At 43.0% G+C, this 14,268-nt stretch overlaps 1 protein-coding gene across 1 annotated transcript; it reads left to right on the forward strand.

Moving 5' to 3' along the window:
* The first annotated feature begins 533 nt into the window (after positions 1-533).
* Positions 534-3,115, forward strand: LOC105093573 (gamma-crystallin F). The gene is made up of 3 exons (XM_064485416.1): positions 534-542; positions 630-872; positions 2,777-3,115. The coding sequence occupies exons 1-3, from the start codon at positions 534-536 to the stop codon at positions 3,047-3,049; spliced, it is 525 nt and encodes a 174-aa protein (XP_064341486.1). The 3' UTR covers positions 3,050-3,115.
* Positions 3,116-14,268: the final 11,153 nt, after the last annotated feature.

The raw sequence follows: 14,268 nt of genomic DNA on the forward strand, positions 1-14,268 counted from the left end.
CAGAGGTTCTCTTAGAGGAAACCCCAATCCTCCTCTAAACGTCCTGCGGAGAAGGCAGGTGCGTCCCCACGCCCCCCAGCCTCACACCAGGGAAATGCTCTCCGATCTAAACGCCTCCTGCTGTAGCCCACCCTGACCTCAGACTCGGTCACTAACTGCTGTTGTTACTCTAAAAGAGATCATTTTGAAATTTTAAAAAGTGAAAAAATATTGAATTACAATTATTAACTCGGTTAAGCGCTTTTGCTCGGTTCCAATTTCCTGAATAGGCTTCATCTAAAGGCCCCAGAGGCACCAAGTGACAGTTTTACGCAGGTCATCAGTTCGAAAGCTCTGGAGAGTCTAAGAGAAAACATACAATAAGTCCCCCACCCCACCCCCGCTGTCATTATATAGAAAAGAGAGAGAGAGGAAATCCTCCTCCCCCGGGGCCCCTTTTGTGTTGTTCCTGCCAACGCAGCAGCCCTCCTGCTATATAGACCCGCCGCGCCGGCCCCGCCGCACTGAGCTCGCGCCGCACGTGTGCTCCAGCCATGGGGAAGGTGAGCCCGGCGCCCGGGCCGCGAGGGGCCCCGCACACGGGGGCCTGCGAGCCTGGCCTCTGAGCCCTCTCCTCCCCTTCCTTGCAGATCACCTTCTACGAGGACCGGGGCTTCCAGGGCCGCCACTACGAGTGCAGCAGCGACCACGCCAACCTGCAGCCCTACTTGGGCCGCTGCAACTCCATCCGCGTGGACAGCGGCTGCTGGATGCTCTACGAGCAGCCCAACTTCTCGGGCTGCCAGTACTTCCTGCGGCGCGGGGACTACCCCGACTACCAGCAGTGGCTGGGTCTCAGCGACTCCATCCGCTCCTGCCGCCTCATCCCCCACGTGAGTCCCGTTCCCCTGGTTCCGCGGGCCCTCGAGTCACCCCAGCGCTCCAGGCACGGGAGTCATTCTCTAGGGCGGTGGCCTTCTTTTGCTGGCCCTCACTGGGTTCTCTTTCCCTTTATTAATACCTCGAAGGTTTCACTGCAAAAGTATGCGATGCAATGCTTTTAAGTGAAATTTTCTTTTCCTTTGCTAAAATTGAACTCACCTCTACTCGGAAAAAGTAGTGCACGGCCTTAGTTCACAGCGTCTACGGCAGAGGTGATGGATAAGCAACAGGTGGACTCACACTCAGGCGGCCTAAGACTGGTCACTGGGGCCGGTTCTCTCTGTCCTCATCAGTGAGACAGCGCTAGTAAGAACAGCTAGTTCATAGAGCTGTGATAAGGTCCAAAGGAGACTGCCTGGCATGGACAAGCCACCCACTCCTCCAATATCAAGCGTCTCTCAGGTCCTGCTTTTTGATTAGGCAAAACAAATAACCAACAGTGCGATTTCAGTAGCTCCTGCAAAGCTACCCAAATAAAGCCCCAGCAGCCTGGAATTCCACAGCTAGAGATGCTCTAATTTAACTATGACAGAGTCCTGTGGATAATGTGCCACTGTGGGGAAGTTTGAAACCCCGCAGAGGCTTTAATGCCTCAACAGGACCCAGACTGGCATTAGGAGCCTGGAAATCTAGGCTTCCACTTTCCCGTCCTGCCTCTTCTGATTATAGACCGAGAGCCCTAGTCAGTAGTTTCTCATAAAAAAAGACTTAGAATAGTTGCTGCACATGTGTTGGGCTGTTGTGAAGATCAAATTAGGTAACATACATGTGAGTCCTTTGCAAACCGTGGAAGGTGCCTTGTTAGCAGTTTTTTATACCTCAGAATGAATTGCTTATGACAGCCTTCCTAAAGAGGATTTAATGGTGGAAGAAGGAAGACATGGAATGGATACCCACTCAGAAGGAACAAGCAGATAAAAGAAGAAGTGCTCAAGAAAAGACAGACAGGATTTGCTCAGGACCAACAGCCTGCCTTCCATTTTTCTCAAGGTTTTATAATCTCTTGATCTAGACAGGCCTCCTTCATCATCTTGAACTTCTGTTTTTATTAATTACTTAAAACTGCTTTTCTGGAGCATATACTAGAGCTGAGAACTGAACCCTCTGGTGACTCTTACTTTTTAGGATTTTGGAGCAGCAGGACTTAAAAAGAAAGGAAAGGATTAAGGATTTGCCTGGGCTGAATTGTCACCAATCTGTACCTCACTTTGGGGAAAGCAATTCGACTTCCTCTCTTCCCAGCCTCTTCTAATGCTATTGAGATTCAAAATCATGCCTTTTTCCAGGAATATATTTGTCTTTTTATTTTAATATCTAATTATTTTTATATCCTCCAAGGAGAGTTCCAGACTACCGTAAGTCTATAAAGGAGAGAGCAAAACAAATATAGAAAAATTGTTACTTAAGAATGGTATTAAATAGAGCTAGAGTGAATGGTTCATATAGGTGGTGGCCCAGAAAAACTCTAGGGAATACCATTCATGTCACTGTCTATGTGGATGGTGCCTTTTTGTGGTTTTAAAAAAGTTTTAAATTTATTTTTTGGGAGATAATTAGGTTTACTTATTTATTTAGTTTTAGAGGAGATACTGGGGATTGAACCCAGGACCTTGTGCATGCTAAGCATATGCTTTACCACTTGAGCTATACTCTCCCTCTCCTTTTTGCATTTTGCAGTGTACAACCTATCCAACCATACATAGCAGCCCTAGTGTTGGCAGTCTCTTTCTTTAATTTTGTCACCTTTGATACAGGAAAGATAAAGAAATGCCCATTCCTCCAGGGGTGTGAGTGATTGGTTGCTAAAGGCTAGGTGTTCTGACTTTTTCCCACCTGCTGATCACTGAACCCACAGACCAGCTCCCACCGGCTGAGGATCTACGAGCGAGAGGACTACAGGGGCCAGATGGTGGAGATCACCGAGGACTGCTCCTCGCTCCACGACCGCTTCCACTTCAGTGAGATCCACTCCTTCAATGTGCTGGAGGGCTGGTGGGTCCTCTACGAGATGCCCAACTACCGGGGGCGGCAGTACCTGCTGCGGCCGGGGGACTACAGGCACTACCACGACTGGGGGGCCCTGGATGCCAGAGTGGGCTCCTTGAGGAGGGCCGTGGATTTCTACTGAAACATTTTTACTCTACCCTTTTCTCCATCTGGAAGCTAATAAAATATTTCCTGTGTGTTTCATGCAGTCATGCAGCCTTCTTTTCCTTTCAGACTCCTTGGAAGGGCTCAGCAAAAATAAAGCTGAGAACAATGTGGATTTTCTTACACACATCAGTGGAAAGGGTGGGAAGGCATAGTAGTTAAGAGGACAGGCTCTGAAACCAGAATGCCTGGGTCCAAACGGACTTAATAATGCTAGGCAGTGGGGCAGGTTAGTACGTTGAGCATTTTCATGTTTCAGTTTTCTAATTTGTAAAAGTGGAGGAAGTAATAATTTTCACTTTATAGGGATTAAGTGTGAATTAATTGGGTCAGTATTTGTAATTCACTTACAACGATGCCAGACATGAAGTTACTGCTCTATATTAGATACTTATAGTGTGAGTTCCTTAGCTATTATTGAGTATTTTGACCTTGTACAGTAGTGTTTTCAGAATAATGGGTTGAGGGTCACCTGAAACAAATCATCTGGGACACTTGCTAAAAGGCAGAGTCCTAGACACCCCCCCCCCACAGTTGGTTCCTATGCAAAGGACATTTAAGAACCGCAGTTACAAATCTAGTTTCTCTCTACTGTAGAATTACATCTGAAAAGATTGAACACCTCCATTTTTAGACACTGTGCTCTGAACTGAAAACTACAAGTAGAGCTGGGTCCTTGTTCCCAATAGCTAGCTCATGGTCTAGTGGGGGAGCAGAACATCCAACAGAATTTTAAAAATAAATATCCCAGCAGCATAGTAGACGCATGTAAGTCTAAAAGGCTGTGGGAGCATTTAGGAAGAAGCCCAAGACACTTGTCAGAGTATTCTGAAAAGCTTCCTCTTCGATGAGCTTCACTTCCACCATGTGCTGGAGGGCTCTTGGGTCCCCTACAAAAATGCCTACAGGGGGCCGCAGTACCTGCTGAGGCCAGGAGGGCGCAGTTGAGTGAAATATGAGGGGCCAGGAGAAGTAAAAAAGAAGCTGCTCGGAAGGTTAAGGCCAGATTGGGAGGGGGCGGGGGAGGGAATTACTAAAAGAGAGATCCAGGACTTTGAAGCTATAGCAAGTAGAGTGACATCGGCCTGATGCACAGCTACCTAGCTGTACGTACTCTAAGTAAGAGCGCCCCCCAGTGCTCACCAGAAAGAAGGCAAGTATGATTTAAAAGCCTTTCCAAACAACCCCAATGATAAGAGATTATTTTGCACCTTTTAAGTATACTCTGCTATGCCATGTAGGCAAGGTAAACTTATAACTTAACCAAAGAGCTTATTAAGGGGTTAGGGTTAGGGTTAGGGTTAGGTTATTAAGCAAGTGCAATTTGTATTTAAATGGCAGTGTTTAAGAGCTTTGTGACACATCGTAAGCATTTCATAAAAGAAGGTGAAGAAAGGCGTGACCGTTGATCTGTGTTCACCAGAGCAGCAGTGGCCCTTTTGAGTGGGGAATCCAGCATCATTGAGCTGGTGCCTTCTTCCTCCATCTAGCAACATCTGGCCAATCCACTTCTAATTTGTGAAACTTCGAGTTCATAAGTAAGACAGAGCCCACATCCTTGTTCAAATATTTCTTCCACTTCATCTTCAGGGTCAACACCTATTTACTTACGATTTCTCAGCCAACTCTGTTTTATATTCTTTACGTTTTTTCTTGCCATTGTATATGAAAAGGTTTTTTTTAACAGGAGTATTGGTTAATCTCTTTTAGAAAAAAGAAATAATTCTGCCAAAGTTTGTTGGCTGACTTCCTCTGTTCCTCCATCCCTCTCTCAGCGTCTATAGACGTAGGCAGTTATCCTTATCCCACTGGTCTTAAAATACCTCAGATCAATCTAGGTGTGTTCAGAGATAATGAATAGTGCAGCTCCTCTTAGGTGACTTTTGGAAAGCCCCTAATGACAGGGACTGGTTGACAAAGGAGCCAACCTGTAATTGGAGGGTTGGGACATCCAGCCCCACTGCCACCCTCCACCTCTGGGGAAGGAAGAGGGGCTAGAGATTGAGTTCAATCACCAATGGCCACTAATGGAACCAGGCATGCCTATGTAATGAACCCTCCTTAAAACGCCAAGAATGAGGCTTGGAGAGCTTCCAGGTTGGTGAATTCATGGAGGTGCTGGAAGAGTTATGTGCCAGGCAAAGGCATGGTAGCTCCAAGCTCTTTCCTGGTCCCTGGCTCTAGGCAGCTCTTCCATCTGGCTGTTCTGCCCAAGATTTTTAAATGACAACAAATAACATATGTATAACTATAGACCCTTTAGAATACTAAGACTGTCCTAAGAAATTTTGAGAAACACTTAAAAGAGTAAAGAAACTAGTTAAATAGCCATGGTCTTTTTTTTTTTATTGAAGTATAGTTGATTTACAATGTTGTATTAGTTTCTGGTGTACAGAATACTGATTCAGTTATACATATACATATTCTTTCTCATTATAGGTTATTACAAGATATTGAATATAGTTCCCTGTGCTATACAGTAGGTCCTTGTTGTTTATCTATTTTATATATAGTAGTGTGTATCTGTTAATCCCAAACTCCTAATGTATCCCTTCCTACTTTCCCCTTTGGCAGCCATAGTTTTTTTCTATGTCTATGAGTTCATTTCTATTTTGTAAATAAGTTCATTTGGGTCTTTTTTTTAGATTCCACATATAAGTGATATCATATGATATTTGTCTTTCTCTGACTTAATATGATAATCTCTAGGTCCATCCATTTTGCTGCAAATGGCATTATTTCATTGTTTTTAATGGCTGAGTGGTATTCCATTGTGTGTGTGTGTGTGTGTACATATAATTTCTTCTTTATCCAATCACCTGTCAATGAATATATAGGCTGCTTCCAAGTCTTGCTATTGTAAATAGTTAAATATCCATGGTCTCATTGCCAGCTATTTTTAGCAAAAGTCTTTTCTTTAAAACACTACCTACACTCCTTAAACAAATACAAACTAAAACCAAAACCTCTTAAAAGTGCTTTTATTAAAAAAATTCTTTCATAATAAACCTGCACTCTAGTAAACAACCTGTTTCTCTGAATTCTATGAGCCGCTCTAGTGGGGAAAAACCTCACACATCTGGTGACCAGAGTACAAGGTGTTCCAAGTATTGTGTGTGGTGTAAGGGAAAAATAATAGTGTGTTTTTTCTTTACATCTAAGTGTCCTTCTCCAATGAAAGGAATCAGGACTCCTAGTTGAAATGGTTAATTCCACAGCAGGAGCAGAGAAAATAAACATGAGTCTAGAACACTTTGTGGTACAAGAAAATAAGAAAATAGAAAGAAAGAAAGAAAGAAAGAAAGAAAGAAAGAAAGAAAGAAAGAAAGAAAGAAAGGAAGGAAGGAAGGAAGGAAGGAAGGAAGGAAGGAAGGAAGGAAGGAAGGAAGGAAGAAAGAAAGAAAGAAAGAAAGAAAGAAAGAAAGAAAGAAAGAAAGAAAGAAAGAAAGAAAGAAAGGGAGCGACGTAGGAGACAACCCAATGGCGATCTTGATGACAAAAGCTGGAACCATTTAAATCGGTGTAGCTCAGCTTTTCCTGGGCTGGTGAGGATTCATCGTAACTGCGACCATACAGGGAGCTTTTTTACATGGTCACACGGTGGGAAGCAGCCTCTTCCCTACCCACTTCCTCACTGGAACTACCAATTTTAATATCTCTATTAGCTAAGAAGGAAGCCAAAAAATTCCCCATGAGATATAACACACATTATTATAATTTTTTAAATAATTCATTGCTAGTTTCTTTTTTTTTTTTTCTTGTTGGTAGAGGTACTGGGGATTGAACCCTGGACTTCATGCATGCTAGGCATGCATTCTACCACTGAGTTATACCCCCCACACACTGCATTATAATTTTAGAAATAAGACCTAATTGGCACTGTTTAGAGGATTCTCCACCGAGGCTTTATGACACAGGAAAACATTGAAATTCTTTAAACATCTGAAATATATATCCAGACGTGTAAAGCCTACTCGCTGGCAGTGTGTAATAGAATTCACACATCAGTGAGCAGGGATCAAGCAGTTGCTGAAAGGACAACAGCCTTGGAAGGCTGTCCTGATGCTTCGACAATGTTTCTGTCTGCCGCGCAGCCAATAATAATAACTAACAACATTTATAGTGTTTCCAGTGCATCAGGCCCTGCGTCAGTCACTTCACATCTATTTGCTTGTTCAATCTTTTCACAACAACCATATGAGTTAGGTACTGGCAGTATCTGCATTTAACAAGGCTGCAAGTTCAGAATAGTTAAATGATTAATCCAGCGCCACGTACAAACAGAAGGAGCAGAGCCAGGATTTGAAGCCCAATTTCCCTGACTCTAGAATCCTCGCATTTCACCATTAGGTTATACTGCCTCCGTGCAGGATAAGGACAGGCTTTGACAGGAAGACTAGGGGTGTGGGTAGGGGGAGAAACATGTACAGCACCTGCGGGAGAGGGTTCCAGGAGCCCCTGGGGATACCAAAATGCCCAGTTGCTCAAGTCACTTCTATAAAATAGCTGGTACAGTCAGCCATCTGCATCCGTGGGTTTGGTATGGGCAGATGGCAGATTCAAGCCACTGCGGGTTGAATTTGGATGTCCTGATCTGGAACCCAGAACACAGAATCCACGGATGCAGACAACTCACTTTGTTTATTGAGGAGAAAAAAAAAAAAAGGTAAAAGTGGACCCAAGCAGTTCAAACCAGTATTGGTCAAGGGTCAACTGTATACTATTTCCTGCACATGCCATTTCTAGCAATAATTTACTCGAAGCTTATAATCTCATCCAAAATGAGAAGAAAAGAGCCCCACCTAGGGGGCTGGAAACAAAGCAAAGAGAGATCTTTGAAACTCAAACACGAGAGCTGCTTGGGGACATTTCAGGCCGGTAACACTCATGAAACCAAACTGGATGTTACAGCTCCCGTCATTTTAGACAAGGTCACCAGCAAGACCATAAAAGAGGGTGTGACTGTGAGGTCCCTGCTTCCAAAAGACATTCTTGCAACACAATTCTGCAAACAGTTGTTTGCAGGTCTGGACTTAGGGCGTTTGCCCTCAGAGACAGTCCTGCCTTCATCTGGGGAGAAATGGGTTTGATAAGCCACCATGGGTCTAGATACCGTAAGTCACTGGCAGGCTTGTCTCAAAAAGATGATTCGTACAAGTTAAACAAGGGAAAAGAATGAAAGCACGGAAGTGCTGCAACATCCCAGTAAGTTGCTCTCGCCTGCAAACAGTAAAGATGCTTTCCAGTGTTCCTATACGGGTGGAGGAAACCTGTCTCTCTGGGCTCCTGATCAGAAAAGGAAAGTTAGTGCTAGATGGCACTTCGATCAAGCATCCTGTTAGTAAGGAGGAGCCTGAGTCACTTTACCCTTTTAGAAAAAGGGATGGGACTAGCTGCTATCCATAGACCCCTTCTGTGATATGGAATTTTAGAGATGGGGCTGGTCTCCCTGTTGAACTTGAAAAAAAGAAAAAGAAGAAAGAAATTTCGTCAGCTCAAGACTGAAAACTCATAAGTAGCATGTGATTATTATCCTTTATCTTGAGTTGAAAAGTCTAAGAGGGGACTTGTTTGTTTTTTAATTAATTAATTCTTTTTTGCAGAGGAATTAGATTTGTGTATATATATATATATATATATATATATATATATATATATACATATATTGTTTTTTTAAATGGGGGTACTTGGTCTTGAACCCAGGACCTCCTCCTTGCTAAGCATGCACTCTACCACTGAGCTATACCCTCTTCCTGTTTGTTTTTTATAGAAGGATAAGTTTACCTAGATAATTACTTGAAGGACTAGGAAACCCAAGATCTATCTTTAGAAGACAGAAAACAAAAGGGAAAAGATCCACCTTGGAGGTGGAGGCTAAGACCTAGGGGAGAGCTGAAGTGACTCTGGAAGGCAAGCTGAGGGACCTGGCTGAAGCGGGTAGCCTGGAGCTGGATCACTAAGATCCAGCAGAGAAGGGCTTCGCATCCAAGGGAGGATTTACTGCACACACTGCCAAGTTCCAGAGAGAAGCCCAAATGCTAGTGAGTTCCGAGTTCTCACGGGTGTTCAAGGGGACCACACAAGCCGTCTGTGTTACAGGTGCTCAAGGCCTGGCAGGTTCACTGGAGATTTGAGCAGAAGGAAGAACTGGCGGAGCCGTGGGTCTCTGACATGCCTTTATTGCAGAGCGGAGTACACAGGCTTCAATGGCGGCAGTGGCGGCGAAAAATCCCATCTTCCTTATTCAAAGCACAGAAAGCCATCACCTATCCAACTATTACCTAGGCGCTAACCAGTGCGCTTGCGTGCTGCAAATCATGCTTATAAACACTACATGCGTACCGCGCATGCGTGATAGCATAGCTGAGTCACGGGGCACCGGCTGTCTCGCGAGAGAGCCTGAGTGACTCCATTTTCCCTATACCGTGGAAGCAGAACTTTCCCAGGAGTGCCTGATGCTGGGTCAGTAAAAGGGATGGTGGGAGCCGCAAAGATGGACCCTAGTAACTCGACTCGGTGCCAGGAACCCACACCTCCGAGGCTGCTGCTCTAGTCTGCGCTTCTGTCCTGGTAGGAAACTCAAGCAAGAAGTGAGGCCAGTCAAGCAAAATGTCATTCCCACTAAAGGGACAGTCAGGTTGGTGGGCAGGTTGGGTGAAATCAGGTGCAAATGTGGGATTTTGTTCACCGCTATTGCTTCTGAAAATACTGGCCGTAACACATGTTGGCTCCTGAGTAATTAAGCTTCCTCACATCTTAGCTTGCCGACTTCCTCATTGGCTTAATGATTAGAAGGGCAGAGCCTGCAGGTAACAGGTATTGCTGGCAGCTGGGGAAATTGATTAAGAAGGATGCTAAGAAGGCTACGGTCAATGTGGGGTCAGACACGGGTTGAGACCTGCTATGCCAGCCACACGGTCATTCAATTTTTCAACGCCGGTTAATGGAGCACCTGTTATGTCCCAGGTCCCAGTGCTGCTGAGTTAAGCAGGGAAATTTAGGAGATGATAAGATAGTCACTGCTGTTCAGGAGACAGGGGAAGGAGTTAAGATTGATGGAGTCCTCCTTCTGTCCAGTCACTGGGTCTGGAATGCAGAGGAATAAGACAGGGCCTTTCCCCTTAAGGAGCTCAGAGTCTAGCAGGGGAGCCAGACTCACAATTAATTCGGTTAGGTAAAATGTGGTTAACTGGGAAGGAGCTGAAGATGTGAAGCACTCTCGAGGCACAGAAGAACTACATGAGTTCTTCCTGGGTGAGTAAGGAGAATTCCAGAGGAGGATTCTCTGTCTCCCAAGGAGATGACATTGGAGATGGATTTTAAATTACTGGTATGAAGTGCTTTCAGGTAATAGGAGACCCTGGAAGGCATTCAGCAGGCTCAATGCAATTGGACCTGTGTTTCCTTAAAGACAAAAGACAGGCAACTGGGAGGAGGGATGGAAGCAGGAAACCCAGGAAGTCACAAGAGCATTGACAGAGAACAGGGCCAGCTCCGAGTGGACCTGCCCCATCAAAAGGGGGCAGCCAGACATCACCGCTTCCTCCCTCCTAGGGAAAGGAGTGCCCCAGGGGCCAGATCTTCCAACTTTTCATGAAAATCTACAACTGTACAGTCTGTTGTTAACTATCCACCCACCACCCTGGTTTGTAATACTGGCTTAAATTTTTAAAACTCTTCATGTAGGGCAAGCAAAGCATCCTCTGCTAAATTTCTGCACATTTACGGAGAAAGATGGGATTGAAAACCCAGATAGTATAGTTTGGTAATTAAGCCCTGGAGTCAGACAGCCCTGTGTTTGAATTCAGGTTTTCCCACTAAGCAACCAGGAGGCCAGGGGTAAGTTATTTAGCCTCTCTGAGCCCATTACACAACGTAGTTGATGGAGCTGTTGTGACAGATAAATTAAGTAATGCATGTTAAGCATTTAACACAAACTGGGCATGTAATAAGTGCTCCATATAGGTAAGCCTCTGTTGTTATATCTGTTGTGTTGTCATTATTGTATATTGTGTTATTGTGTACTTAATGCAATATTCTCCTTTTCATAAGTTAAAGTTGAGTTTCTTTAAGATTCAAAGCACCACAAAAAAACCACTACAATTTTTAAAAAATTAACTAATATTTCTCTGGTTTTGATACCCATACTAGTAAGGAACATAAGAAAAAATTTAACTGACATTATTTATCCTCCCTTTGGAAAACAAATCAAAAAAAAGAAAATAGGCCTAAAATTCATTGAATTTTTCTTCCAAGAAAATGAGGCTCATTTTTTCATGAGTCTCGTCTTTCCCTTCTTTTAAAGTCTTGCAAATAAGCTGTTAACTTAGCAGACATTTTCCAGCTTTCAACAATGCAGTTTTGTAGACATTTTAAAAACCTAACCTAAACTTCAAAATTAGAGGCAATATTGACTGTTTAAAGAAGCTTGTGTGAACAAATATCTCACTTGCTAAAGATAAGTGTTGAATGATTTATACTTAATCTCCCAAATGTTCTGGATCCAACTTTGCTCAGAGAGCGTTCAGTAGAAGATTAGCAGCAGCTGTTATGTCTGACATATACTTGGGTTTCATTTCTGTCTTCTAGCAAAATAGGAAAGGAAAGATCTGGCTACATGGGGTCAGAATGCAGATAACTCTGAACTGAGATTACTTATATTGCGTTGGGCAGGACTCTCAATTGCAAGTGACTGCAAACTATGTCACACAAGCTTTAACAAAAAGCATGTATAAAAAAACAAACAAACGTATGGTCTACATGATCTACGTGCCTCAGGCAAGGCTGGATGCAGGGGTTCAAATGAAATCATCAGGAGTCGTTCTTTGTAGCCCTCTGTCTTCCTCAACTTTGTTTTTCTCTGTGTTGGCTTTGCTCTCAACAAGTTCTTTGCATTTGAGGACCTCCGCAGCTCCAGGCTTACGGCATCCTGTATCTCAGAATCCCAGGGGAGAGTTCTTGCAAAATCTTGGCATTGAGTCTCACTGGCCTAGTTTGAGTTAACTTCCCTCTTCCTGAGCTGGTCCCAGTGGTCAGTAGACTAGTCTACTCTAAGCAGCTAAGAGGAAACCTGGACTTATGCCTGGAGTTAAGGGATAGAATGAGCAAGACCTAAGCCACACGGCTTGAGAATGAGGAAGAGATGTTCACCTAAGGAGAGAAGGATACTGGAAAGTGAACTGGATTCCAAGCAGGGAAAAAAACAGATGCCTGCCCCCAGGTGCCAGGGCCACCCACCACAAAATCCAAACGAAACTGTTCACTTCACGTGGGCCACAGCATGTAGCAAACACCCTCACTGACAAATGGGCAAACTAGCTACTAACTCCAGCATTACTAGGAAGACAGAAGCTGAGAGTGGAGTCTGTGGATAGCACCTGTGCTTTCTCGGGTCAGCACTGTCAACTTTGACTTTAGGAAGCAAAATGTTATTTCATCTTCCTTGGAATTTAGAATGCTCTTTTTTTTTTTTTTAACTTGTTATTGGGAGGATTTAGGGTTAGGTAAGAACTTCCTGATGATAAAAGTGAGTAGACCTTGTGATGGAATTGCTGTGTGAAGATTGTTCTACCGTGAACTGTCTTTAAAAAAAAATAGGGCCAGTGAACTTGCTGATCTCCTAAAGGCAGGTCTTAGAGTGAACTGCAAATAATCCCATTCCTTTGAACGGCCAAGTCTCCCCACAAACTACACATCACCTGGTCCTTTAATCTATTATCTCATTTTTTGAAAACCAGACTTTGAATTTCCATGAAGTTCTTAAACAAAGGCTTTGTAAAGTTCCCGCTTGTAGGTAAGAGTAGGATTGTGCATTCAAAAGCTTTGAATTCAAGTCTTCAGTGTGCTGCTTTTTTGGTTTCCTGTGTGCTTTATTGCAGTTTCCACTGAGATATAATTGACATAGAACATTATGTTAGTTTCAGGTGCACAACATAATGATTTGATATTTGTATACATTGTGAAATGATCACCACAACAAGTCTAGCTAACATCCATCATCACTCATAAAGTTTTTTTTTAAATTGTGGTGAGAACTTTTAAGATCCACTCTTTTTAAGATCTACTCTTCAACTTTCAAATACATAATCCAGTATAATTAACTATAGTCACTTTGCTGGCCATTACATCCCCATCCAGTGGGCTTCTTGTTAGTTACATGGCTTTATGCTCTCTGAGCCTGTTTCCTTTCCTCTCAAATACCTATAAGAATTCCTGCCCTATCTACCTCCCCAGATTTTTGTTAGAAGCAAATATGATAATGTTCAGGAAGCCAATATTTAAACTATCAAGTGTTCTACTTTATCTTAAGGTAGACACATGGAGTTATTCTATAATAAAATTGCTTCCTACTGAGGCACTCAACTTCAAACACATTCCTAGACTCTCCCTCAAGTGGGCAGCTATTCATATTTGAATATTTTAATAAATGTGGTTAGAAGTTCATTGACAGCTTAAGCTGCCTTCCTTTGAGAAAAACATTTTATTTTCCCCTTTAATATAATAGTTATGAATTATTTAGTGGGTTTTTATTCCTATCTTTGTAACTTATTTTACCGACTGATTATAGAAGTGTTCCTTGAGACAATGTTTGCTTTATCTCTGTGTCATTTTTGGCTGCCATTTTTTTTTTCCATCTTGTATCCCTTTTCACCTCCTTCCCTTAAAGCCAATACTCAGTTCCACAGTCCCCACCTCAACCCTCCATCCATCAAGCAGAAAATGGGACACACACACACACACACACACACGCACGAGAAGAAATATACAAGTCAAAAAACAGGAAGCATGCACCAGAAACTAACACAATGTTGTAGATCAACTATACTTCAATTTTTAAAAATTAAAAAATAAAATTTAAAAAACAGGGCGAAAGTTAGAAAAAAAATTTAAGAGACTCAAAGACAGGTGTGCACATTATTCCAAGCATTTGGACTAGGAGAGAAATTGCCACAAAAGCTGGAATAAAATGAATTGAGGGGAGGAGTAGAGGCTCCTGAGTCATTGCTTAAAAGGCTTGGATCTCATTTTAACAGCTCATTTATTTGGCTGCCCAAGTGTTTCGGAGATTGTGCTCAGCAAGAGACATTGCTGTGTCACTTAGGGTCATTTAAGCAGTCTTTTGTACTTTTTCCATGTCATTTTTGACCTTTGAAATCAATTTTCAAAAAGTGATATACACAGCAATATGGATGAAAC

The sequence above is a fragment of the Camelus dromedarius genome, chromosome 4 (genome assembly GCF_036321535.1).
Source record: "Camelus dromedarius isolate mCamDro1 chromosome 4, mCamDro1.pat, whole genome shotgun sequence".
Classification (NCBI taxonomy): Eukaryota; Metazoa; Chordata; class Mammalia; order Artiodactyla; family Camelidae; genus Camelus; species Camelus dromedarius.